This window comes from Onychomys torridus, chromosome 11, assembly GCF_903995425.1.
Source record: "Onychomys torridus chromosome 11, mOncTor1.1, whole genome shotgun sequence".
NCBI classification, from domain to species: Eukaryota; Metazoa; Chordata; class Mammalia; order Rodentia; family Cricetidae; genus Onychomys; species Onychomys torridus.
Genome location: NC_050453.1, coordinates 37296635 through 37324149, shown reverse-complemented (window position 1 = coordinate 37324149; position 27515 = coordinate 37296635). Strand labels below are relative to the sequence as shown.

The following is a 27515-nucleotide window of genomic DNA, read 5'->3' as shown; positions in this document are numbered from 1 at the left end:
CCTTTAAGTTATTGTGCCAGTTTAATTATTTAAATATTGCAAAACAAAACAACTAATGATATGTAGGAGATAAAGTGGTGGAAGGGCTAGCTGCTTTGCTATTGAACAATTCTTTTGGGATATAACAATTAAAATGTGTTTGGGGAGTTTCTGACTTGGGGGACAGTGGGATCATCACTAAGCATCCCTGATTTGAAATGAAAGGAGTTAACATTCTCCTTCGGTCATCTACTTGAACCACTGGTCTGAATATAATTTATATAGAACATACAAAGTTAAATTAGCCTTCTCTGACATCCACGAAATCACCAGCAGCTATAAAAAAGTTGTCTAAGCCACTCATTACCAAGTTCTCTCACACAGTGACTTAAACAATACTACAAATGTTCTGAAAACCCAGAGATCAGCAATAGTGCAGAAATATGCCATCCAACTTGCCTAGACCAAAGAGCAATCTTACTGAGTAGCGCACAGATAAATTCCATTACATACAATAACTGAGGCTGCTTGGTTATAACTCCGATGAACTTTAATTCTGGAACAACAGGCTTGAACTTGAACATACAGGTTTAGCAAGAAACAGGTTTAGCTTTGTTTTACTGTAGCAGTGACAAATCCACAAATCATCCAATAAAATGTAGGGATTTTGTTTCCTTTCATTAGCTTACCTAGTTTAGCGGTGCCCTCTGGTGGGTACTCAGGAAACTGACCCTCGGAAGGGACACTGACAGTTCTCCTCAGGCACCGCCCTTTGGTGGAATCTGTCTGTTGCTCCTGTCCTTCCACGGGTATCTATTTAGCCAAGAGAAAGAGAGAAAACAAAATAATGAACTTGTCTAAGTACTATCTGACTGAATAATGTTTTAAATTAATGAATATTTAATTAACAGTAGTGTGGAATGAGATTTGAAAGCAGGAGGAATGTAGAAATGAAGTATAAGAAATGCTAAGATTACCAACCCTTTTACAGGAAGCTGCTCTTTAGAAAGAAGACTGAAGGATCAGGCAAGGCCAGTATGTAAATCAGCTGGAGACTATACAACTCCTGTCTAGGTGTGAACCTGCTCTGGAAGCTCAGAAAACAAGACACCCACACAAGTAAGAGCCTACTGTGTATCACAAACTGGTTTACAAACTTTAGTTTTATCCAATATTCAAAAAGGCAAATGTTGAAATAAAAGCTGACCATAAAAATTAAGCTTCAGGCCGGGCGGTAGTGGCGCACACCTTTAATCCCAGCACTTGGGAGGCAGAGGCAGGCAGATCTTTTTGAGTTCGAGGCCAGCCTGGTCTACAGAGTGAGATCCAGGAAATGCGCAAAGCTACAGAGAAACCCTGTCTCTAAAACAACAACAACAACAACAAAAAAAAAAAAAAAAACCCACAAAAAAACCAAAAAACAAACAAACAAAAAAACCACTTCAATATTCTCTGAAAAGAGGGTTTTGTTAAAGATTTTAAATAAAATCAATGAACTTTTATTCAGTATTAAAATCAAATACTTAAATTTAGTTAATAAAATCTATTTCCAATGCAAACAGGTACAAAGATAAAACAGCATATTTTATCTCAAAGGGGTGACTTTCTATAATAGTAAAAATATTAGTTTCAAAATCATACTGAATAGTTATTTGTATAAGTGAATGACAACTATGAATTTTTAAAACTCTCTTCAGCAGTGTTATATTGTAGAATAATGGATGGCATCTTCAGGGGTGGGGCACAGTATTTTCCCCATACCTATGAGAATGAAGTCCAAAGCCCCAGTGAATCAACTGATGCCTGGAAGTATAGCTACTATAAAACCCTGTATATACTGTTTTCCCCTACACAAATCTATGATAAATTTTATGTTGTAAGTTACATACAGTAAGAGATTAATAATAACTAATAAAGCAGAACAACATAAAGTTACTGAATTGTCTTTTTTTTCCATTGGTACCCCATGTTTCAATAAGCTTCATCATATTTTTATCTTTTCATTAAATGAAATGGAAGCACTTCACAGCTTCTCCTTGGCATCAGAAGACTACCAGCATCTACTCCTATGCTTTGGTTATTCTGAAGTAAAATAAAGGATATTTAAAGATAAGTACCATCAGAATAATAATATTTAAAGAACACAACAAAAATCCCTAGTATTTTTTATAAAGTATTTCTAAATTATGTTTGGTCATGATAAGTGAAACTGAAGAAAACAAATCTATAGACTATTGTAATGCTGAATTTGGGAGTAATGGGCAAAGATTTTTTTTACAAATGACATTTTCTAATTTTCATCACAAACTACATTAATTTGTTTAAGTAAGTCAGTAATTAATCAGTTATAAATTTTCTTATGCTTCTTGAATTGTTTTTAAGAAATCTCTGTTAATAATGACTAACACTTAATGCTTACTAAGGAAAGACAGAGGATCTATATTGTAACAAAGGGGTTCAGAAGAGCTTTTAGGGGTCTTTTCAGTCACTGGTGCTGAGTCAATCAGATAATCTTTATGACAGGTCGGGTGTGGAACTTAATTTATTCCTTACCACATATAAAACTAGTTCCAGAGTGTGCTGTAGATCTAAAAGAGAAAAGTAACACAGTAATGCCTGCAGAATGGTATTGTAGCAATTTTGGATAGGAGAAAATATCTTTAATAGTAGACAACACTAATCATTAGTGGGGAAATGGATAATCCTGTATTATGAAGAGGCATTATAATTATTTTCTGACACTCTGTCTTCCAAGGACTCACATCAAATGATTCAGCAAAGCTGAAGCAGGTAGACTTGCATATGACTTCTGCAATGCCCAATAATCTAACTCCTGGTAACTGGGGTCAAGAACATAGTCGATTTCTGTCTGTTATAAAGCATCTAAAGAATATCCAAGCACTTCCTTAGTACTGAAAGTTTATATACTCCTTGTAGGACTAAGTATAATTCTCTTTTCATTTCATTGACTTTGCTTATTATTCTTTGTACAGTAAGCAATCAAAGGGCAGAATCAAGAGCGATACATTATAAAAACAGAGGTCACACAATCAATAAAGACAAAACTCTTCCTAAAATACTAAGTAATAAAAACTCCATGAACAGTAACCTAAGTCATCAATCCCTTCAAAAGTAAACTATATTGTTTCTACTTAAATAATTAAAGAGTAGCACTGAAAGGTTAAGTGACTTTTACTTTAAAAGGCAAAAGTAACTTTTACTTGCTCCTAAAGTAGAAACAAAGGGAGTAAATTTAGAAAAGAAAAATTGGAATCATTGAGCAAATGAACATAACTATTTGTAATGGTTTTCAACTGTCTATTACCTAAATAAACATTTAAGCTTTACAGAAACATCAATTGCTTATAGTGTTTCAGGGGAAGATAATTTCTGCCCTGTGGAAATTTATAAAGACCTTATCTGTGAGAAAGGGGTACATACTTTTTTACTATATGCTTGGTTTCCACTATAATGATGGTGGAAAAAAAGCAGTCTACCTTTTTGGGCCTAAAATTTATTGTCAATTATTTTCTCCAAGTCTTAACAGAAATGCTGCATTTCTAATGCTTAAACTATTATCATACATTTTATTCAAAGTATTTCTTCTGAGAAGTTAGGTAGTTTTACTCTTGATTCAAAGAAAAGAGAACAACATGAGATTTAAATTTCTTCTTAAAATTTATTATTTATGTATTTACATAATGTGTGTGCTATGCATTCGTGTGTTATTTGCATGCTCACACAAGCTGGGAGAGGGCATTACCATACCCCTCGAGCTGGAGTTAGAGGCAGCTGTAAACTATCATCTGAGTACGGCAAGTGAACTCTGTAAAGCAGCAAGTGTTCGTAACCACTGACCATCTCTCCAGTCTCCCTAACATGAAATTTCTCAAGACTATTAGATTATTATAATACTCTAAATTGCTCCTTCAATAAAATATTTTCAAGACACCAATTTATTGGTAATCTTATTCCTTTAAAATAAACCAAATTAGAGTTCACAAATCTTAGGATTCTGCTATGGAGACAGTTTCAGATATCAATTTTCTCTATTCCTAAATTTATTTTATCACTTCATACTATTGTTTTAAGAATTGCCTTTAAGGACTTACACATCTTCCAGTTTCTATGACATGAGAATAGTTTTTAACATTTCTTTGGCCTTGGACCAAGCTTCTGAATCACTCTGGATTCAATAAGAACCAAGAACTTTATTTTTTTCATGTTCTTGATATCTTTTTTATTAAATTTTTAAATTTATTTTACATATCAACCACAGTTTCCTCTCCCTCCTCCCTTCCCACCCTCTGCCCCATCCACTCCACTCCTCAGAAAGGTAAGTCCTCCCATGGGAGTCAACAAAGCATGGCATACCAAGTTGAGGCAGGACCAAGCTCCTCCTCCCTGCATCAAGGCTGGGCAAGGCATCCCACCTTAGGGAATAGGTTTCAAAAAGCCAGCACATGCGCCAGAGGCCAGATCTTGGACCCACTGCTAGGGGCCCCACAAACTGGCCAAGCTACACAACTGTCACCCAAATGCAGAGGGCCTGGGCTGGTCCCATGCAGGCTCCCTGGCTGTTGATCTAGAGTCTGTGAGCTCCCACAAGTTTGGGTCAGCTGTTCCTGTGGGTTTCCCTATCACGATCTTGACCACTGCCACCCCTTTGTTTATATAATCCCTCCTCCCTCTCTCAGAGCTTGGCCCAGTGCTGAACTGAGCACTTTAATTCTTGTCTTCTATAGAGGAGGAAAGCAGAAAACTATAAGGAGTAAGTGGCTTCAATAGTTTCTAAGATGTGTTCACATAAAATAAAACGCAAGTTCTGGTTTCTTTGTTCTCTTGGTTATTGCAAACTGTCTGACACCTGCAACGAAAGGTGGTACATGTAGTATTTATATTCACATATATACACATATGCTTCCTATAAAATTGTAGTCCATCTTGCTAAGAATCATATGGAAATTAACTTCCATTTATTTTGAGCTCAACAGCTTTTGATAATTCACATTCTCAGGGCTCCGCACACACTCCCTAAATCAGAAATGTGGTGGTAGAGCTCAACACTCTGTTCTAACAAGGATGACACTCAAGGATGACAGCCACTGCCTGAAGCTGTAGCTTTCTCTCCTTCCTCCCATGGATAAGCATCTCAAAGTATGATGTATAATAAGACTCTCAACTTTCACCCAAATTGCAATCACCCAGGCGAGCTTTGAAACCTTACCAGTGCCAAGACATTCTAAGCAGGCAAAGCTGAGGACTGCTCATCTCGTCTCGCTGTCTCTAACTATTCTCTCCTTGAAAATGGCCGTAAGTACTTAGTAAACCAAGATACAGAAACCACTTAGCTTTACTAAGCTTTAATTTCTGTGTTTGAGGTATGGTCTCCCATAGATTTCAGGAGTGGTGAGATTTTAAAGGAGTCAGTCTCACTGGCAAGGTCAAGCCTCTCTATACACAGCACAACAGTGAGTGTCTCCTAGGTTCTCAATCCTTAGTTGTTCTCTGGAAAATCTTCCCTGCAAAAACAGTAGAACCCTTGGCCAAGATGTGGATAGCCTCCTGTTCAGTAGAATCTGCACTTCTCCAGAGGTTCTCTGCCTCCTCCGCATGAAGTATGGATTGCTGTGCTATCTCTAGAAAATGGTACATGACAGGTACCTGCTTTAAAGTGACCACTGCAGTGTTAGGCTGCCTGCTATCCAATGATAAATAAATATGTATGTTGGGGAAGGGGCTGGTTTTATTGTTTACAGAATAAGGATTCGTCTTCTATTAGTTATTCTATCATAGCCAGTGCCAAGTACTTATTTTCTCTTATCCAAATTCTTATAACAGTTTCTTTACTGGTTTCTGCCCCTTAAATATACATTTTACACATATACTAGTCCAAAATGTAAACATGATTATGTCATTCTGAGGCTTAATGCCCTTCAGTGGTTCTCCTTTGCCCTAACCATGATTTTCAAAGGAGAGATGCTATGTTCACAGGGGAAGGAGAGCATTTCTACTTCAACTAGCACACAAATCTCTTTATCTGCCCTTTAGGATTGCATATAAGTGTTTCTACAATGATCTGGTTCAAAAGAACTACCCCATAAAGTGCAAGCTCCTTGCACACAGAGCACACAGGTGTCCCACAACCTGGTCACTCAGTGTTCAATTTCAGACTTTACAGTTTAGGAATACCAAACTGCTTACCCTAATATAGCTACCCCCCACCCCTGTGGTTTTTTTTTTTTTTTTTTTTTTTACAGCTCAGGCCCCTGTTTTATTTATTCTCCCAATTTGAAACACCATTGCTCATTTCTTTTCTATTCCGTACCTGTCAGATAAACTCCTATTCATCCTAGACACTGACACTTCCAAGATACTTCCCTCTGTACTAATGCCCTAATTGGCCATTAAAATATAATTGCCTTAGCTTCCTCCCATTATAATCTTTCATCACTCCAGTTATTATACTGATTTATAACTTTCAACTAATTTCATGTAAATTAACAGTTTGTACCTTACTACCCAATCCCCAAATCTTAAAATAGCCACAAACCACAAATGAATGAATAAATCTTTTATGGCATGATAGGGACCATTTTAGGCAAAGGGGGAAAAAAAGCACAATACCAGGAAAGAGGTTAGTAAGCATGCATTTTTTAAAATGTGTTTTAGAAGAGGAATAGATGGCTAGAGCTTCTTAAGAGAGAGAAGCAGTGCAGAATACCAAAATATATCATGACCACACTTAACACCACAGGCCATGTATAATTCAAAGAGCACTGGAAAGCTACCCATGGCTTTAGATATGAGAAATGATAGACTCCTAACTAGCTTTTCTTTTTCTTATCACTTTTTCTTTCAATATATATACAGATTAATATTTAGAGCCCTCATTTTTAAAATCAAATCCCCTTTTTATTAAGCTTTCTTTGATAATACCTCACTGCCAGTAAACTCTAAATTATGTATGTTGTTAAATCAAGGTTCTTTAGTACAAATTCTTTTTAATTTCCATTTTAACTGTATTATTAATCAAATATCACTTCTAAAAATATTTAATTTTATATGTATGTGTGTGCAGGCTCAAACATGTATATGCATACCACATGTATACAAGTATTCACAGAGGGCAGAAGAGGGCATTAGATTCCCTGAAACTGGAGTTACTGGTGGTTGTAAGTCATTCAATATGGTGCTGGGAACAGAACCTGGTTCCTCTGCACAAGCAGCAAGTACCTGTAGGTGGAATTTTCTGACCTGCCAGCCAGCTCCCAAATAACCACACAGAGACGTATTATTAATTATAAATGTTTGGCTGATAGCTTAGGCTTGTTACTAACTAGCTCTTACAACTTAACCCATATTTCTTATTTATGGTCTACCATGTGACTCAGTACCTTTCTTCAGCACGTCAAGTTCATCTTGCTTCTCCCTGCGTTTCCTGGCGACTCCACTCTCCTTCATCCCAGAGAGCTCTCTCCCTGTCCTCAAGTCCCATCTAACCTTTTACCGCCTAGCTATTGGCCATTTGGCTCTTTATTAAACCAATGAGAGCAGCACATCTTTACAGTGTACAAAACAATTATTCCACAACAAGTACTTTAGCTGCTCAGTCATCTCTTCAGTCTCACTTTTTCTCTTTATTTCAATTACCAAGTTTGTTATGGAAAAGGAGAACTGCATCTTTCTATATAATTCCTAACACAGAAATACACAGCAGGCAAACATTACATTTGTTAAATAACTAGAAAATTATTCTGAATGAAATATGTCATCAGTACCTAACTCCAGGGTTTACCAGTTAATTTTCAGCTGTTCTGCACAAAGTCCAACTACTATTTTCATCAATATATCTAAGGCTAAATATAAATACATTTAAAAATTACATTATACTGTCTTGCTGCCTACACAACTACCATCCAGCGTTTAAAATCCCAAACAATGGGAACCAGAGAGCTGGCTCAGTGTTTAAAAGCCCTTGCTGCTCCTCCAGAGGGCCTAGTAGGTTCAATTCCCAGCACCCAAAAGCAGCTCACAACCATATATAACTGTAGTCTCATGGGATCCAATATCTTATACCCTCTTCATATATACAATTGGAATCTCATGAGATCCCATATCTGATACCCTCTTCTGATGTGCACTTATACATGCAGACAAAACACACACTTACAAAAATAAACAATAAATACATCTTTTTAAAAATCCAAAACACAGAAAGCATATTTAGCTTTTTTTTTTTTTTCTTTTTAAAAAAGGGGAGCTAGGTTTACCCTGATAGGTTAAAAGTGCTAAAAGGAACTCACAAATTCAGGTTTCTTTTGTATTTTTATGTTGGCTACACCTGAGAGGAGCATGATTGTGTTCTCTACCATTTCCCCTCCACTCCTTAATCTGTAGTTTGCTTGGTCTTATCTCTTGAAGGGAAAATAGAACTCAGAGTTCCTCAAAGGCCTCACATGCCCACTTAAAACAGGGTTTTGGATTAAGTCTTTTGAGTTGCTCTTTAGACCCATGCAATAGAATAAATTTCATAACACATAAGCAATATCTATTTGCATGCAAAAAATTCACTAAACCAATGAGTTATTTTTTCAAGGTGACATTTTTGGCAAACTTCTTTGAACATTTTGCCAAGATCCACCCTCCTGCTATATTCCCAAACTTCTAATTTGGTATATTTATCATGTTCCATGTATATCCCTCAAACAGATTTTACCCAATCTGACAAGAAACACACAGAGATAGAGGAGAACATTAAAAAACAAACAAAGCAAAAAAAAAAAAAAAAAACCCACTCAATTTATGAGTAATAACTTGATTATTATAACCTTCACAGACTCCAATAGTGCCTGGCTAAGGATTCTGTTTAAATCTATACAGGCTTCTCTTGATTAATTTTTAAACACAAAAATAAAATAAATACTTCCAAGATAAGCTGATTAGAGTTTAAAATAGCCTTTTAAGATGTTTTTAACAGGGAAGTTATTAAACTCTTCAAGAAACTGTCAGTTATTCAACAGAAGTTCCAAATTATCCTTCTGTGTGAATAAAAGAAAGTATTATATCACAATACTTCTATAAAAATTAATTTCCAATCATTTCCTCTATCAGAATATAAAACTTTTTGGATAATAAGTATGGCAATGGTTTCATATTTTTCTCTTTTAAAAAGACTTAAATATTTCTGACTTGATAATGTAGAACAAAATTGCCTGTCTCAGGGCATTAAATTCTGTTTTAAACATACGTGTCCTCCTTTCGTCATTCCTTACTTGGCTCAATGAAATACTCTTCTTTCTAGCTCAACTATTTGTTTCCATTCTCTTTTAATCATTGCTCCATATGACCAATACAATCCTTTGTTTAAGAGGCAAACCTAACAATATCATTAACCTAATAAACACATTCCATGATCTGGACCATTCCAAAAAGGAAAAACCAATGCTCTAGCATGGCCTTCAGTACTCTTGATTGGTCGGGTCTTGCCAGCTATCTGCAATCTGTTCCAAAAGATCAAATATTCATTTGTATGTGGAAGCTAAAGCTGATCTCACATAGCCAGAGAAGAGAACAGTGGTCATTTGAAAGTAAGAAGAATGAAGGCAGGGGAGAGAAAAGAGGAGAGAGAAAAAGAAGTTATTACACAAGGTGCAGCTGGTAGCAAGACTAACTAACTTTAATTTTCTTTCTTTTCTTCGTTTTTGTTTTTGGTTTTTGAGATTGAGTTTCTCTGTGTAACAGTCCCGGCTGTCCTGGAAATTGCTTTGTAGACCAGGCTGGCCTCCAACTCAGAGAACCACCTTCCTTGGCTCCCCAGTGCTGGAATTAAAGGTGTGCACCTCCAAGCCCAGCAACTTTAATTTTCTATAGCATAGTAGGATAACTATGACTGCCAACAATAATTGTATATTTCAAAAAACTATTAGAAAGAATTTTAAATGAAAAGATAATATTTGGGATGACACACTGGCTAATTACCTTAATCTGACAATTATATATTTTACTGAAATGCCACAATGTAAACTTTAAGTATGCACAACAACATATTAAAATGTAAAAAAATAAAAATAAAAAATTTGGATGGAAATGTGAGAGGAATTATAATTGAAAATACATTGTTGAGATCTGGCCTTACCAAGTAAGTGATATGTAAGCAAAGAGCTATAGGAGAAGAAGTGAGCAATGAGATCTGAGAAAAGAATGCTTGAACAACAGCAACAACAAGTCTAAGGTCTTGAGGCAAGAACATGCCTGAAGTACTTAAAAAAACAGTGATGAATCAGTTTGCTTGGAATTATAGTAAACTGAGGAAGTTTGGGGTTTTAAAACTTGAAAGGACTAAATCACTTTCAATGGAGAAGGAAATGACCTCTCCAAGATTTTGAAGTGAAAATCAGGCCTCAGCATGAGCCATGATGAAGAAGGCTATTATATATCTAAAGGCAGCAAACAGACATGAGTCTAGAGAAGAGAGAAGATCTGTCCTTAATGTAGAAAACTGGGAATCATAAGCATTAGACGGATATCTGAAGTCATTAAGATTGGATGAAATCCCAAAGGAAGGGGTGAGGTCCAAGACTGAACTGTGTGGTGCTCCCACATGGAGAATATAAATTTATAAAGAAGACTCAGTAGAAACTACAAGCAGTAAGAAGAAAGAAACAAAAATAAAACTGCAGCCAAGTGAAGAAAATGACTTTTAGAAAAGAAATGTCATTAACAGAGTAAATAAGGAAAACTGAGAACAAACCACTGATATTAAGAGTGTGGAGAAGACCAGTGAGCTTAGCAAGAGCAACCCTGGGAGAACTGTATGGGTAAGAGTCTACCTGGAACACATTTAAGAGAGGAAAGACCCAAGGGTGGCAACACACATCTGTATTCCCAGCACTCAGAAAGATGATGCAACAGGATGAGTTGGAGGAAGCTTGAGCTGTGGCAAGTTCAGATTGACAATCTAGATTTACAAGGCAAAGCACTGTCTCAAAAGAAAAAAAGAAGAAAGAAAGTTGGAAAAAGGAAAAGGGTAAAGAATGGAGGAGGAAAATAAAGATGAAAAAAGAAATAGAGACAATGAGCTCAGACATTCTAATATTTTTTTGCTAAAATGACATAAGAAAAAGACACATGAAAGTCTAATAATACAATTTGAGTTGTTTTCATTGATCTTACTGTTTTAAGTACAAGAAAATACTAGTATAGTGATGAGAAAGATCAGGTAAGGAAGACAACATCTGAAGTTACTTTCCTTGTTCCTGTGACCAAATACCTGACAAGAAGGAACTTAAAGAAGGAGAGTTTGTCTTGGCTTGCAGATTAAAGGAGCACTGTCCATATGACAGAGAAAGCACGCTGGCGGGAGCATGAGACGGCTGGTAAGTTTACGCCCACAGTCAGGAAGTTTGATCGGAGTTGCAGCAGACAATGAATTGTTTCAAGAGGTGGGTAAAGATGAATGGAAGATAAGAGCAGAAAGTGGGAATATAGAGACCCAAAGCAAGAGTTAAATGCAGGGAATGAGGGTTCTCAGACATCTAAAACTACTTATAATAGCTACCATAAGAAGATAAATGAGGGGCTGGAGAGACGGCTCAGGGGTTAAGAGCACTGACTGCTCTTCCAGAGGTCCTGAGTTCAATTCCCAGCAACCACATGGTGGCTCACAACCATCTGTAATGAGATCTGGCGCCCTCTTCTGTATACATAATAAATAAATAAATCTTTAAAAAGATAAATGAGCTGAGGATGTAGCTCAGAGGTAAAGTACTTGACTAATATACAGGATTTCCTGGGTTCCATTTCCAATATTTATTCTTCAACTCCCAATACACGAATGCCTGTATCCACATAAAGAGGAAAGGACATATGACATTGCTATAGGAGATAAAGGGGACCCAGAGTGGGGACCTAACTGAGTAAGAACTTTTTAGTGATGGATTACATATGGGTACTGGATACAACTTGTTTCTTAATGTTGTGCTACCTACTCTTTAAACTACAGTCCTGAACTGAACAAAATGCAGGCAAGAAGAAAAGGATGCCAAATGATCTGATTATGTCACTCCTTGCTAACAGTAATAATGAAAGACAGAAGAAGTGCTTGATTAAAACTAACATCTTGAATTATGTTTTTATTCAAATTGGCTAATTCTAAATCTTCTATACTAATATTTACTCTGTGAATTTTTGTTTTGTTTTGTTTTTCGAGACAAAGTTTCTCTGTGTAGTTTTGGTGCCTTTCCTGGATCTTGCTTTGTAGACCAGGCTGGCCTCGAACTCACACAGATCCACCTGGCTCTGCCTCCCAAGTGCTGGGATTAAAGGTGTGCACCATTGCTGCCCAGCCTACTCTGTGAATATTTATTATTCATGTTAATGAAACAACACATAATTTTGAAAAGAGCTGACCTTGACTGAAATATTTTAATAAAATTAAATATAATAATACCAAAATATTGGAAATGGAGAGGAAGATGTTATTAAGTAAGGGAGATTTTTTTCAATGGATAAAAAGAACAATGAAGTTCTTTATGGAGGCACCTTAGTTAAGCTCTTTCAAGTAAGCTCTGCTTATTAAATAAAAGAAGAAAACTGAAATCACTTCATTATTACTTTATCAAATTTAGAATGATGGCAAGAAAAGTGACAGAGATAAAGATATGAAGGGTAGAAAAAGAGAAGAGAAAAATTAAGTAGGAAAATAAAAATGAGAATCAAAAAATGTTTCCTGTTCCTTCTTTTTTCTGAACATACATTTTAGGAAGAACACCTTACTGAATGGGTATTCTACCCACTACATCTTTTTAGTCCTTTATATAGAAATCAATATAATTAGTGTTTTGCTGATGCACATATTTTCTTCTCAGTATCTGCCATTTTGTCTCTTCTTTACCAAAATCATAGTCATTTTATATGCAATTGAGATGGATTTGGATGTAAAAAAATTGGTATAAGTTCAAAAGAATGTTTCTCTCTCTCTCTCTCTCTCTCTCTCTCTCTCTCTCTCTCTCTCTCTCTCTGTGGTTCTCAACCTGTGGATTGCAATGACCCTTTTGCAGGGGTCACCTAAGCCATCAGAAAACAGAGATATTTATATAATGATTCATAACAGCAGAATAATTACAGTTGTGACATTATCAATGAAAATAATTTTATGGTTGGGGCTCACCACAACATGAGATACTGTATTAAAGGGTTAAATACAGCATTAGGAAAGTTGAGAATCACTGCTCTAAAGGAATAGAAGGTGTCCCTAGAACATAAGGTCCATGTGAATTACATTTTATATGCCTCAGATGTACATACTCTCTGCTATCATTCCCTTATGGGTTCAAGAAGCTGAGTTTTATATAGAACACATCAAAACAATCTTCTCCTGCCTTCAAATAAGATTTGGCCAGTAGGGACACTGGTCTCAAAAAAAGAAGAGGTGGGTGTTTATTCCCTCTTATTTCTTTGGGACAGGCTGTGTTCTTTTGCCTTTCATGCAATTATGATTCACTGACCTATGGAAATGCTGCTTTCATCCGCTGTCCCGAGGACTAGTTATAACTGCTTTCTGTGGTTGCTGGCTCATGAGTACTTCTCTACCCTTTGAGAGGTCCTGATTTTTCCCACACTTCTTTAAACTGTCCATTTATCAAAATCTTTCCACTCACCTGCTGAGTGCACAGTCTGCTTCCATTGGGTTTTGTCTTACAGAGGGTTTCTACTACTATGATAAAACACAGTTACCAAGAGTGACATGGGGAGGAAAGGGTTTATTTCTGCTTACAGTTTCAAATCACAGTCCATCCTGAGGGAAGTCGGGATAGCAACTCAAACACAGCAGGAATTTGGAGGCTGATGCTGATGCCAGAAAGGAGAGACACTTACTAGCTTGCTCCTCATGACTTGTTGAGCCTGCTTTCTTATACCATTCAGGACTACCCATCCAGGGGTGGCACCACCCACAGCTGACTAAGCCCTCTGACATTAATCAAGAAAATGTACCATAGGCTTGCCCAGAGGCCAATCTTCTCCACTGAGGATCCTTCTTCCAAAATGACTCTACCTTGTGTCAAGATGACAGAAAACTCGTCAGCACAGGAGTAAACTGACAGAATTAGTCCCTCTAGACCATATGCAGAACCAGGTTTCCACAACTTAATACCTTCGCACTCCAAATTAATCAGCTCAGTATGATTTTCATTGTTTTCTTATTCAAAATCCAGCACACTCTTGTGGAACTTGCTATTTCATTGCAGCCACATAATCATATGACAAAAGCACCCTTTTGGACTGCCGTGTATGGTTGCTAGAGCCTATATTTGTATAATGCAGCTTTATCAAAATGCTAATAAAAAGTACATAATTTCAGAAATATGTTTAAAAATGAATATTAGCTTTGTATCTTACCTCCTTCTCCTTGTTGAGCAACACCAACTGGCTGTCTGTGAGGATGCAGTACTTCCTCTCCCATGATGTTGTCTCAGTGTAGGGTGACTGACCACAAGACAGACGATGGGTGGGTGGTCCTTTTACATCTGTAGAGCAAAAGAGAAAAACAAATTAACAAACCATTCTCATACCAGGGATATCAGAATTTGAAATACAATATTCTCTAAAGGCAAATTGACAGAATTGACTCTAAACATGAATCTCAAACTATTACAATGGTGTAAGGAAGATTTGGTCCTACAATATGCAGAGAAGCTCAAACATCCAAGAAGAAAACTTAGCACAAACTTGATATAGTAGTCAACATAGTATTTAAACTTAAACCTTAGAAAGCTGCCTCAGAGATAAATACTCAAAATAAAGAAGTCAGAGAAAAGGAAATAGGAAAAAGATTTCTAGTCTTTGGACAAAGAGGATGTTAATGTGCATTTTGAAAATACAATTAATCAAGAATTGAGTGAGCCAGACAGTGGTAGTACATGTCTTTAATCCCAGGACTTTGGGAGGTAGAGGCAGGCAGATCTCTATGAGTTCGAGGCCAACGTGGTCTATAGAGAGAGTTCCAGGATGGCCAGAGCTACACAGAGAAACCCTGTCTGGAAAAACCAAAAAGGAAAAAGAAAACAAAAACTGAGTGAACAAAGTTAAGAGCGGACTGACTATTTCTACCAAAGGCATTTATATTAATAAAAATTGGAGCTTCTTAAACTATAGCATCACATTACCACTAGAGGCCAGTAAGATCTTAAAATGTACAAAACAATTTCCTCAAGGAAAGATCTAAAGATGTATACCTGCCATGCATCTTAAAAGGTGAGGGTGCCTAACACTAAAGCAGAATGTGTTAACAATCCCCAAGTACCAATTAATCATGATTACCCTTTGCTCCTGTAAAATGTTTTAATATGAACTGTTGACTCATTTGTACTGTGAAATGTGGAACATACCTTAATAACAACTACCTATCAGGTGATTGAATAAAGTTGTTATGATAGTTCCTTACATATATTAAACATTGTTTAGCCACAAAGGACTAATTCCTTTTTATGAATATACAAAAACAATTGCTTCAAATGCCTTATTTGTTACTATTAAGATAAGCTGCAGAAGCAATCCAAACTGAAGACAGTAGAAAACAAATACCTAAAAGGAAAGGCTGTTGCAAATCCTAAATAGCATGTATGAATGGCATTGATTTCAATAAATGCAAATGACTTCTAACTGTCTCAGGTTGTAATTACCCAAATAGCAAAGTTAAAGAAGATATGTGTGGAAAGCTATAACTCAATGATCAAAGCTTTTAATACATATCTCTCCTCTCAAATTCCATATATTTTTGGCTTAAATTCGTAGCCTCTATAAGTCTATTTAACTATGTCTTATTTTAGGGAGCTCATCAATTCCTCCAAAAATAATTCAAGGTCTAAGAACCAATAACACTAAGAGTTTGGCTAGACAGAGTACTGACTCATAGGAATTTATTGCCTCAGCATCCTATTTCTATCTGTTCTGCAAAACACATACTAGTTACATACAGCATTTACAGAACCTTCACTCCATACCTATAGCTTTCCCTTTGTTAGTCTAAGTATCTTTATTTAATGTTAGTTAGAACTGTATCTTAAATTATTCTGAAGCTTTCCAAAAGTATTAAGAAAAACTTAAATACATTCTTAATCCTTTTGAAATCTATATAATGTTCTTGTCTATAGTTAAAAGTTATATCAAAACTGATTACAAGTCATATGCTTTAGACAAATGAGTTACATTTTATCACAGTGTAGTAGCCTTAATTCCAGAGTCAAATATTAAGACAACGTAAACATAGACAGACAGATCTACATTAAGTAGAAACACAGTGACCTAGACAGGTTTTATTCAAGTGCCTAACATTATTATACAAGTTAGCCAAGCATAACCCAAACTCTCCACTGTATTTTATGACTGATACAAAAGCACAATGGCATTGACAGATCTCACCCTTTAAAAATTAGAATTTTAGACACTGTATTTATGACAGAATCCATGTTTCCTGCCAAAATATAAATCTGTATTAACAGTAAACTTAAGAAAACTTAAATTATCTGTGTGATCCTGAGTAATTTTCTTAAGCCTCCCAACATTTTCCCTTTGTGCAGTCTAAATTTTATTCTACTTTTTTCATGGTATGTGAAATAAGAAACAATAAAGCATATTGATCCCCAGAATCATTTGTAGCATGAATCTTAGAGGATCTTAATAAAAACACATCTGGGCCAGGTATTGGGGTGAATGCTGGAAGGTCAGAGAGACAGAACAGGCCACAGCTACCTCACCTCGCCAGTTCCTCAGTTGATCCTGTTCCCTCAGACTGGAAGCTTCTGAGTCCTCGTCCAAATGAATCTCAGCTGAACTGTGCTGCTCCAAAGCCTAAAAGCTTAACCAGCCAAAATGCTTCTAGTTTCTGGTCCTCCTGCCTTATATACCTCTCTGTTTTCTACCATCACTTCCTGGGATTAAAGGCTCGCTTTCTGGATTAAAGGCATGTGTCACTATGCCTGGCTGTTTCCAATGTGGCCTTGAACTCACAGAGATCCAGAGGGAGATTTCTGTCTCTGAAATGCTAGGATTAAAGGAGCAAGTGCCACCATTTTCTAGCCTCTGTATCTAGTGGCTGTCTGTTCTCTGACCCCAGATAAATTTATTAGGGTGCATATTTTTGGGGAACACAATACCACAATCATTTAAGTTCATTGTTAAATGTAGAATGAAATAGGAAGCATTTAAAAAAAATTTGTCTAAAATGAGAGATTGATGAGCCATCCCAGAGGCCAATATTGTTTATTTTTAGAGCTATTTCCAGCAGTTTTTTTTTTGATAGTTTTATTAACTATATAAAAGAAGACAGAGAAATAAGTGATTATTTTTGTTCTGTTTAGTATTTCTGGATTAAGATTTAAGAACTATTTCAACAAAAACAAACAGAAACAACAACAACAACAAATCCCAACATATTTTTTAAAAGTCTACAAGTTTAATTTAGTCATTCTATCATGTCCTCTTTCCTTTGGCTAATGAAAGACTAATAGCAAGGCCTGCATATCGAGAGTTACAAGAACAGAACACGGTCAAGTTTTTGTCCTATTCCACCTTAAGAGTTCTACCAATCTTCATTTTTGACTCTAGTGACTTACTTCTAATTCTGACCTCCAATTATTTTTAGTACCTACAATTCACCAGAGAAAAGTATAACAGACTTACAAAGAAGGCTCTTAATAGCAAAATTAGAAACAATTTTAGATTTGCTATATCCCATTCCTTTGAGAACTAAGGACATTACATGCTGGCCTCATTACAAAAGTTAAATAATTCTAAAAACATTAAAAAGAATCCAAAATAAACTTCTACAGAAAGTACTTTAAGACTGGATATTACCGTGTAGCCTTAAAATTATCAATTTTTATATCAAGATTCCTTGAAACTGAAAAACTGCTAAGAATAAATTTATATGTCAACAAGAATTATATTAGAAACTAAAATCTACTGTATATTGATATTAAAATACATTTTAATGAAACATAACTATTTTCAATTAAAATCTAAAACAATGACACTGTTTTTACATTTCTGAAACATCCTCAAGGGCTGGCTGAATATAAGACAGCCCAGTTCTTTTATGTTTCTATACCCAATTGGTTACTGTAGTTATTTTGGTTGATATAGAAGAGAAAATCAGGACTTAGATATGAAGGTTGAAACAGCAGTAGTATTTTAATAGTGTTTTTAAATAATTATGGGCATTCTTCTTCAACATAGTACCAAAGTCTGATAAGAATATTTGCAAGAATAAGTAGGAGTCAGTACAATGTGGAATCTGAAACTACAGCAATAAACTTTACATATAAACACCTTAAAATTCACTTATCTGTAGTTCCTTTTGAGTAGCTCTTTTTACTCCATACTTATGAGTTTATAAACATTAGATATTGATCATTTAGAAAACACTGGTTGGCTGTGATTTCCCATCTTCCAAATGATGATATTTATATACTATAAATAACCCTACATTCATCAATCTTTGCAATTGTCTTGCTCTGATCAGAAGTTCTTTGGATTTAGCGAAACTGTCAAGGTCAAGGTAGCAGATAAAACTGTAATTTTAGTTTTGGTCATGAATTTTTCTTTAGCAATAAATACTGTTGGTTGTTTTCCCTGAAATATCAGCATTATGCCTTTCCTTTTCTGGAAATGGAAATGACCATGATCTGTTATAGAATGCTATCCTCTGAGCATAACAGCCCTCCTATTAATCAGAATAGTTGTGACCATTTTCAAGAGTCCCTTGAGATAGAGCTTGTTGATTACTGGTGTTCCCATGTAAAAGGAGGGGCGGGGGAAGGTCACTGAAACCACACCTGAGATTCTGACAACTTCCCCAAGTGTGTACTGGCTATCTGTAAGCAATTCTGTTCTAATTGCATGCAGCCTTCTGTCTTCGAAAGTGTTCAGACTATAGGAAAAGAAAGGGTTGATATAGGGGAAAATCCATTTATGTAGGTATGGAGAAGTCATGATCCATGCTCTTAAGACTCTTGAGTGTTGCTGCTTTGGGGTCCCACGTGCTCCTGCGAGTAGTTCCTTATCCAAACAGTATTAGTAGCCCCCAAAACTCATTGGTTCCCTAGGCTGAACTCTGATGAACTATGCTTTGGTTTGTTATTTCAGCTTGATAAGGATGTGGGTAAGTGTTCCTGACATTTTCCCAGGGAAGAATTTGTACAACTACCTTTCAGTCTTATGAAAACAATGTTAACTTAGAAAGGGGGTCCTGGGACTTCAGGATTCCACAGATATAAGCTGGAAACAACCAATAGGAAGGCAATGGAAAATTCTAGGAAAACTGGCTCTATGTTATAAAATCAAGTGAGTGAGTAAAGGATCAGAGGTTTTGGCAAATAGGAGATTAATATAATGGGCTGATCTAGAGATGATTATAATCTGCACTAGATTGTTCAAAGTGGAAATAGTAAGATGAGCTTATGCAACCTCTATTTTGAAACAGGAATCAGGACTGGTAATTCTCTAGTGGTCTGTGGTGGAAGAACAGCACAAAAGAGATGAGAAAATAGAACAATGAATAGAAATACAAACTGATAGTAAATGCTCATAAAGTAAATTATGTACTTATGATTCTGCTTTAACTTTAAAGAGAAAGTCCAACATAGATTTAAAAAAAAAAAAAGAATAAAATCTAAAAGGGAAGCTCATTTAAAAAGATTTAGCGCAATCTATTTTTTTTTCCCAAATAATTCAAAATAACATTTACAATACTGGGTTATTTGGTCTATCAGTAAATATAAACTCCAAACTCTGGTCTCCTTCAAATGCTTAACTAGCTGACAAGAAATGAGTCCTTCCTTGCAATGAGACAAAGGATTACCAAGGCATCTCACATGATAAAGATGAAGCTGCAAGTTTCATTAGGCACAGATAATGCCTAATGAGGTTATGGATTTATTCCAGGTTAAGATGGATCAGGTTTGACCAGCCAAGACCCCCTGAAAGGTCTCCAATGACACCATGGCCCAGATCATCCAACATCCAAAACAGTTTCAATAAATCCCTCTCATACTTAGGGAAGTGTAAAAAAAAAAAATCACAAAGAGTTAGTAAAGTGATGTAACTGGACATGGAAAGAGAAAAGGGCAAGTCTAAGGCCCACGCAGTAATGCCCCCCGCCCCAAATGCTGTGGGAAATATTTTTGTATATAATTTCTTAAAACTCACAAAAGTTACTTTTAAATTAAATTAAAATTTGTATGTGGCCTTTTTTATTTCAAAATTATAATTTTAGGACATAATCAACAAGATTTATTGTAAGTTACTGCCTTTCAGAGTAAGCTTTATAGGTATTTTATAGACTCTTTTAGGCAATAGAAACCCTAACGTTTCAATGAATCTCAATGCTTTTTCATCTGCTCTTAGTGTACTTAAAAAAAATCGAAAAGAAAAAAAAAAAAACCAGTTTGGGGGAAATTTATCTACTTAGAGACTTTTAATATGATATTAAAGAAATATAATTCAAATAAACAATTATCATAACCTGCTGAGGAAATGTAGATCTATATATTCATTTATGTGTGTTTTAATTTTCATAACAGAGCTCACCTGGCTTAGAAAACAGCATATTCTTATGAACTCCGAAATTCAATGAACATGTTTTGGGTTCTAATCTCAGAGAACAAGAAATACTTTATGAAGGCTCAGATTAGGGTCATTACTTATTATAGAAGTAAACATAATGGAATAGCTTTAAAACAGAGCAACGCTCCTTAAATTAGCTTAAAACATTCACTGCTTTAAATATACAAAAAGTATAGTTCTTTTGACCCAAATTTTCAAAATAGTTTTAATCAATATTCATAATACATTTAGCAGGCCAATTTACAAGATACATCTTTAGAAGAAATCTTCCTGATAAATATTAAAATCCTTGTCACATGGTTTTAAAGGAAGTTCTATCTTTGGTAGTATTCTATAGGCAATTTTCCTCCACAGTATTGAGGGCTGAACTTAGGGCTTTGTGCATGTTAGGCAAGTGCTTTATCACTAAGCTACATTCTCAGTCCCTAGAGATGACTTAGCAATGGCAATAATTAGAGCATGCTTGCTGCTCAGGAAGTCTACAAGATACTGAAGATAGATGACCTAAGCATTTTTAATTAGTGTATTAATGGTGTCTGCTTACAACCTACCATAGGTATCATCAATTCAGTCTCTTTTATATTTATGTTAATATATGTATGTACACATAGATGCAGGTATATGTATGTGGAGGCCAGAGGTTATCTACCTCTATCATTCCCCACGATTTTTTAGATTACATTTATCTCTCTGTACTCATGTACACACATGTGGATCCATGCCACAACGAACATGTGGAGGTCAGAGGACAACTTGTGGCAGTCAGTCCTCTCCCTTTACCACATGGATCCCAAAGATGGAACTCAGGTTATCAGGGTGCACCATTCATTCTCCACTAAGCCATCTCAGTGGCACTCCACCTTCCTTTTTGAAACAAGATGTATTACTAAATTTAGAACTCGTTGATTCACTGTGTTAGATGGCCAATAAGCTTTAGGGATCTGCTTGTGCCTCATGTCCTCAAGTGTTGGAAATGCACGTACATGCAGCCATGCAGGACTTTTACATAGGTGCTTACAACTCAAACTCAAATCTGCATGCTTGTACTTTACTGACTGAACTATCCCCCCCACACACACACCACCCCACCCCGCAGCTGTTGCTTTGGAAAGCAGGCTCTGTTTTTGTTTCCTAAAGAAGCAAGAGGTTATGGATTTATTCCGGATTTATTAAGATGGATCAGGTTTGACCAGCCAAGACCCCCTGAAAGGTCTGTCTCCAATCACACCATGGCCCAGATCATCCAACATCCAAAACAGTTTCAAGGCAACTGTCTCAGACAATGCAGCCTTACAGACTATTCCAGTCAGGACTTTACTAAAATTTTCTTTGTATTCCCATAAGAATACAGTGCCCTTTATCAGCAGGAAGTAGCCTAAAATACTATGCCCACATTCCCAAAAAATGGATTATGGATATTTGTCTTTATTCAGGTCATTGATTACAAATTGTTATTGGTCATAGTCGATCTCTTTCTAAACGAAGAACAGGAAACATGATATAGAAATACAGGATAAATATTTTACATTGCTATAGATTTTGGTTTATTAAATTTTGTTATACTGTACGTATATTCCTACACTTGTTTAAAGTATTTTGTTTTTGAAACTCATTTGAAATTGTAATGTATAGGAGGAAAATACAGATTAATAAATAGTCATCTATGATAATCAAACTTACAGTCATGTTAGTTAAGTTTTCTAGGTATACATAGATGTATTTCAATTAGATAGGAAATTTTCAAATACTTCAAAGACCTACAGAATATGGCATTTAAAATGTTTTAAGAACTTAAGACTTTCTGGACAATGACACATGTGTGCTCCTGGCAGCACCGATTTACTTCAAAGAGAAAGACGGATGTCGAAGATACTCCATATGGAGTATATCTTCTTCTTGGCAAAAAATAGTCATTTGGGCAAGAAACTGTCTTTGCATGGATTGCTTGACAAAATGTTGTATCCACTGGACATGCAGGACCCATAGAAAGGTGATCACTGAACTTTGCAAGGCAAGGTGATTCTCCAGGTTCCTGCTTCACAAAAGAGACTGCCAGGACACACACACAAAAAAAGTGACTGAGAGACTAGGCCTATAGGCTGAAGATGGATGCCCCAACGCAGCAGAGGAACTTTGGATGATTGTCCAAGCAGGCAGCTATCTTTGTTGTTTCAGAGTTTTGGAAGTTGCTTAAAATGCTCTTCCTGTCTTAGGTAATACACTATCCTTCTGAGGTCTTTGATTTAGTTGAAGACTAGATAGTTAAAATTATGGATTTCTTTGGTTATGATAAAAGATAAGGTAGATATGAAACCTTGGGCTCACAAATATAGGATCAATAAAATATTTTCTTTAAATTTGCCAAATATAAAGAGACTAGATATTGTAACTGTAATTCTTGCTTGATAATTGTTTTATTACATATAATTTTACTATGTTAAAGTTAAAACTTTCATTTTTAATTAAACAGAAAAGGAGAAATGTTGTGGGATAATGCTTTTGTACACTTGTTTAATAAAACATTGATTGGCTAGTAGCCAGGCAGGAAGTATATGCAGGATAAGAAGACAAGGAGAATTCTGGGAGAGGAAGGCTGAGTCAGGAGATGCCAGCCCACTGTCTAGGGGGCAGCATGTAATGGCACACAGGTAAAGCCATGGAAAACGTGGCAACATACAGATTAACAGAAATGGTCTGAGTTTAAGTGTACGAGATAGTCAGTGGTAGGCCTGAGCTAATAGCCAAGCAGTTTTAATTAATATAAGCCTCTGTATGTTTACTTGGGTCCAAGCAGCTGTAGGATGGGTAGGTGAGAGAAATTTGTCCTGACCATGGGACAGGTGGGACACAGAAAAACTTCATCTACACCCAGCCTTCACTGTACTTTATTTTTAAAAAAATGTTATTTTTTTTTTTTATTTATTAAATTACATGCATAGGGGGAGAAGGAGGAAGGCATAGACGTGCACCTCAATGCAGTGCCCTTTAAGGTCAAAAGAGTCTTTCAGATTCCCTGGAGCTGGAGTTACAGGCAATTGTGAGCCAACTGACCTGGGTGTTGGGAACTGAATGCTGGGTCTTGAGAAGAGCATATGTGCTCTTAATTGTTGAGCCCTCTTTGCAGCCCCTCTCCTTTATTCTTAAAGCAGAAAAAGAAAAGTCAAATCCATTCTGGTCATTAATTTTTCTCTTCATTACTGTCTACTTTCTATTCTATTGAAATGTCAGGAAGTATCCTGTTACCCAAACACCTAAATTTTGTCAGAATGATAAAACCTGTTGCCTGTGAACTTTGCTTTATCCTGACAAACAATGAAACTTTGGGGTAACATATTACATGCTAATTTATACATACCAATGGACTTAGTGCAAATTTAAACAAAGCTCCATGGAACTTAAAGAATAATAAAGACATTAATGATAGGTCAATATGCTTAAGATATAAATTCACCAAATCAAAAATATTTGTTTCTACATTACTGAAAACTCATTATGAGATATTATTTATTAAAACAAATTTATATTGCATCTTTGAACCTTACAAAAATCATGTTAATTTACTATTCAAACACATAGGCCTAGTTTCCATATTACTTAAACACTGGTATCTAGTCAGTAAGTTCCTATGCTCACCATTACCCCTCATAAGAGGAGAGGGAGATGATAAAAGAGAGGAGAGGGGGGGATAAGAGGGGAGAGAGTGATAGTATAATTCTTTCTGGTAATTTCCCTTGGAACACTTGGAGAGTCTCTCTGCAGCTTGACTCTCAGTCTCAGCAGCAGGATAACTCAAGCACAGAAGTTCTAACTCTGCTGTACCACAAGGATGAATGAGTTCTCTAAGTATTAAGTTCTGCGAAGAGAGAACTTGGTTTTGGTATATTAAAAAAACTGCATCTGTAAAGAAGGAAACATCGCCCTGAATAACAGAGCTCACTCAAATGAATTTCCTATTATTTATTTTAAGATATCTGGGATTTAAAGCAATTCCTATGATGTTCCTACCTTGCTTCATCTATATCTTTGCCTTAGTTGTATATTGTCCTTGATCACACATGCTGTCAACAGCAGGCAGAGAAAAATCATATGCTTGTCTTACACTTCTCAGACATGCATTAGGAAGATTAAGTCCCATAACTCCCACATTGGGTCAAGCACTGCTTAAGCAACTATATGACCTTGATAACTAAACTGAGTTTATGAATGATGTCAATGTCAAGATGATAAATGGCAGTCCATTGCAGTCTATATTTTAATTGCAATAGATCAAATACACCTATTGTTCTTATTAAATTTCTTAAATGGAAAAAAGTGCACAAAACAACCAATTTATAATATTTTAACTCTAAGCGTTCATATGCAATTTTTCTTAAAGTATTATATTGTGTTAACTGAAGTATAAGAAAATACTAGTCTGGTTGTTTAAAATATGACCATGATATTCTATTATTACTAAATAATCAAAACTGTAGGTCCATTTTGAGCAACACATTTGTTACAGGTAGAAAAATGAACTATACTAAGACTCTAGAAAGCATGTCACATGCATTCATTTGATTATATTTAGTGCCTCTTGCTATATCAATATATCCCACACTTGTCTCTATTTGAGTTGACTCTCATCATGTCTTCTGTAGGGGCAGATGCTCTGGAGGAAGGCTAGAACTTGCAAAAGAATGTGATTCTTAGTGAGGAGAGGAGAAAAAGAGTAAGTGGTTTATCACTATCGAACTATCAATGTCTGCACTTTTAAAAATGGCTATACAGCCTGCACTGTGACATTATCTCTACTTAAGAAGGCAGACAAGCTGAGAAGGTCTGACAACATTAAAAATCTTTTAATGGCTCTACCTGTCTCTAAAGCACAGTGGCAACTGAAATAAAATTTGTATGCATCTTTCCTAAATTGTAACCTGTTTGAATAATAAGTCACTGCACACACAGTGAAAAGTCTTTTTTTAATGAATCCAGTTAAAGAACAATCCAATTCAATGAGCTTTGCTCTGATGCAGTACACTGATCTGAATTAGAAGTGAAAAATCATTCTACTTTACAAAACAAATAACAACAACAAAAACTTCAAGAAGGAGAGAGGGAAGAAACACCTACAGTAGAAGGCTACAAAGCAGTAAAAAGCAACAGTCAGCTTTTTCTTTGTGATATATCAACATAAGTATATAGACCAGACATTCTTAAACATAATCCATTTCTGAAAATGTGCCAGATGGCAAATCTTAATACAACAGGAAGAAGCAGTCTATGATTTTAAATAAGAAAGTAAAATTTAACAAGTTCATATAAAACTATTAATTTCCCCCAAACACTGAGGATCACTAATGTTCTATGTAACTAATGTTCTGTGTAAAGATTTCATACTAAAATGCCAACACAAATTCTTTGATATTTAATGAATTTGTTGGTAAGTATAATTATAGTTTCAGATACATGTTCTCATTCTATAGTGCAAACATACTCTAAGATTAATAAATAATGATTTATTAAAGATAGATGATGAATGTAAACATTAAAAATTAAAGACTTTATAAAAAACCAGCACCATGAATGTCTTTACTTTTTCTCACAAATAAAAAATGCATATGCATAGTACATAATGACTCCTGCATGGCCAAGGTTATATCTTGTCTTTCTGCCTTTGGTACCTCATTAGTTTTTATCATTTCTTCTTCTCAGGAGGAGTTTTCTCACTCCTCCTAGCTTGCATATGTTTTCATTATTTTAGAAGATGGAAAGACTGAAGCCAGGTATGGTGGCTCACTCTTATAACCACAGCTTTTAGGAGTTTGAGGCCAGCCTGAGCTACACAGTAAGTTCATGACTAATTTGGAACTACAAAGTGAAACCCTATCTTGGCTGGCTGGCTAGCTCGCTGGATGGATGGATAGACAAACAGATATCACACAATTTTTTAAAAACAAAATTATAAAAAAAAAAATCCTTTCGGGAAAGAGCCGATATAGGACAGTGCACCTACTGAATATGCCCTCATCCAGATTTGTGAACAATTTGTAGTTTGGGGCCCAAATACACATGTGAATTCCTTTTAGTAATACTTGACTATTACTAGTTAATTTAAGCTAAAAACAAAACAAAACAAAACCTCTCAGTCAGTATAGTGAATATTTAGATAATGAAGCTAAAGAATGAAGATACACATTCACACTACAGAGAATAAGAAAACTGAATATAAAGAAGAAATAATGTGTGAAGGTCACAAAGGAGAAAAGGTAAAAATGAAAGTGTTGTAGTTTGAATAAGAATGGCTTCCATAGGCTCCTATATTTAAATACCTAGTGCCTGCTGTATTTTAAAAAAGGGCGGGAAGGAGTCACACCATACAACAGGGCCCACGCAGGAGGTTGTATGGTGTTGATATCTTTTTTTGTTTGGTTTGGTTTTGCTTTTTCAAGACAGGATCTCTATGTGCAGCCTTGACTGTCCTGGAACCTGCTCTGTAGACCAGGCTGGCCTCAAACTCCTAGAGATCTGGCTGCCTCTGCCTCCCAAGTACTGAGAATTAAAGGCATGTGCCATCACCGCCCAGCCTCATTTGTTTCTTTTATACTATCCCACTAGTACGGGTTCCTTGACTTCTGTGCAGTATAATAACAAACTAGCAAATCTAAAAAATGGTACATGACAGAGCCTCTGATTTTTGTACTCAAATTGGTCTTAAGTATCAGAGGCTCAGGAATTGAAAATGGCCTAAGTAGAGGCAGTACTATAGAATTTAGCTCTTAATCTGTAGAATCCATGACAATAATAGACAGGTGCTATCAAAATCCAATGGAATGTAGAGCATCCATTGGTGTCCAAAGACTGAGAAAGCTGACTGTCTATAGACTCTATTTACCTATCTACCTATCTACCTATCTACCTATCTATCTATCTAT

The 27515-nt window shown here is 35.8% G+C and overlaps 1 protein-coding gene across 4 annotated transcripts in view; it reads right to left on the bottom strand.

Moving 5' to 3' along the window:
• Rasal2 (RAS protein activator like 2) overlaps window positions 1–27515 on the bottom strand; it is a 300247-nt gene that overhangs the window by 157111 nt on the left and 115621 nt on the right. For all 4 annotated transcript variants that reach the window (XM_036202086.1, XM_036202087.1, XM_036202088.1 and 1 more), the window contains exons 2-3: window positions 14380–14507; window positions 669–792 (exon numbers count right to left, since the gene is read on the bottom strand). In XM_036202086.1, coding sequence (XP_036057979.1) covers window positions 669–792; window positions 14380–14507 — 252 coding nt within the window. The remainder of the gene's footprint in view (window positions 1–668; window positions 793–14379; window positions 14508–27515) is intronic.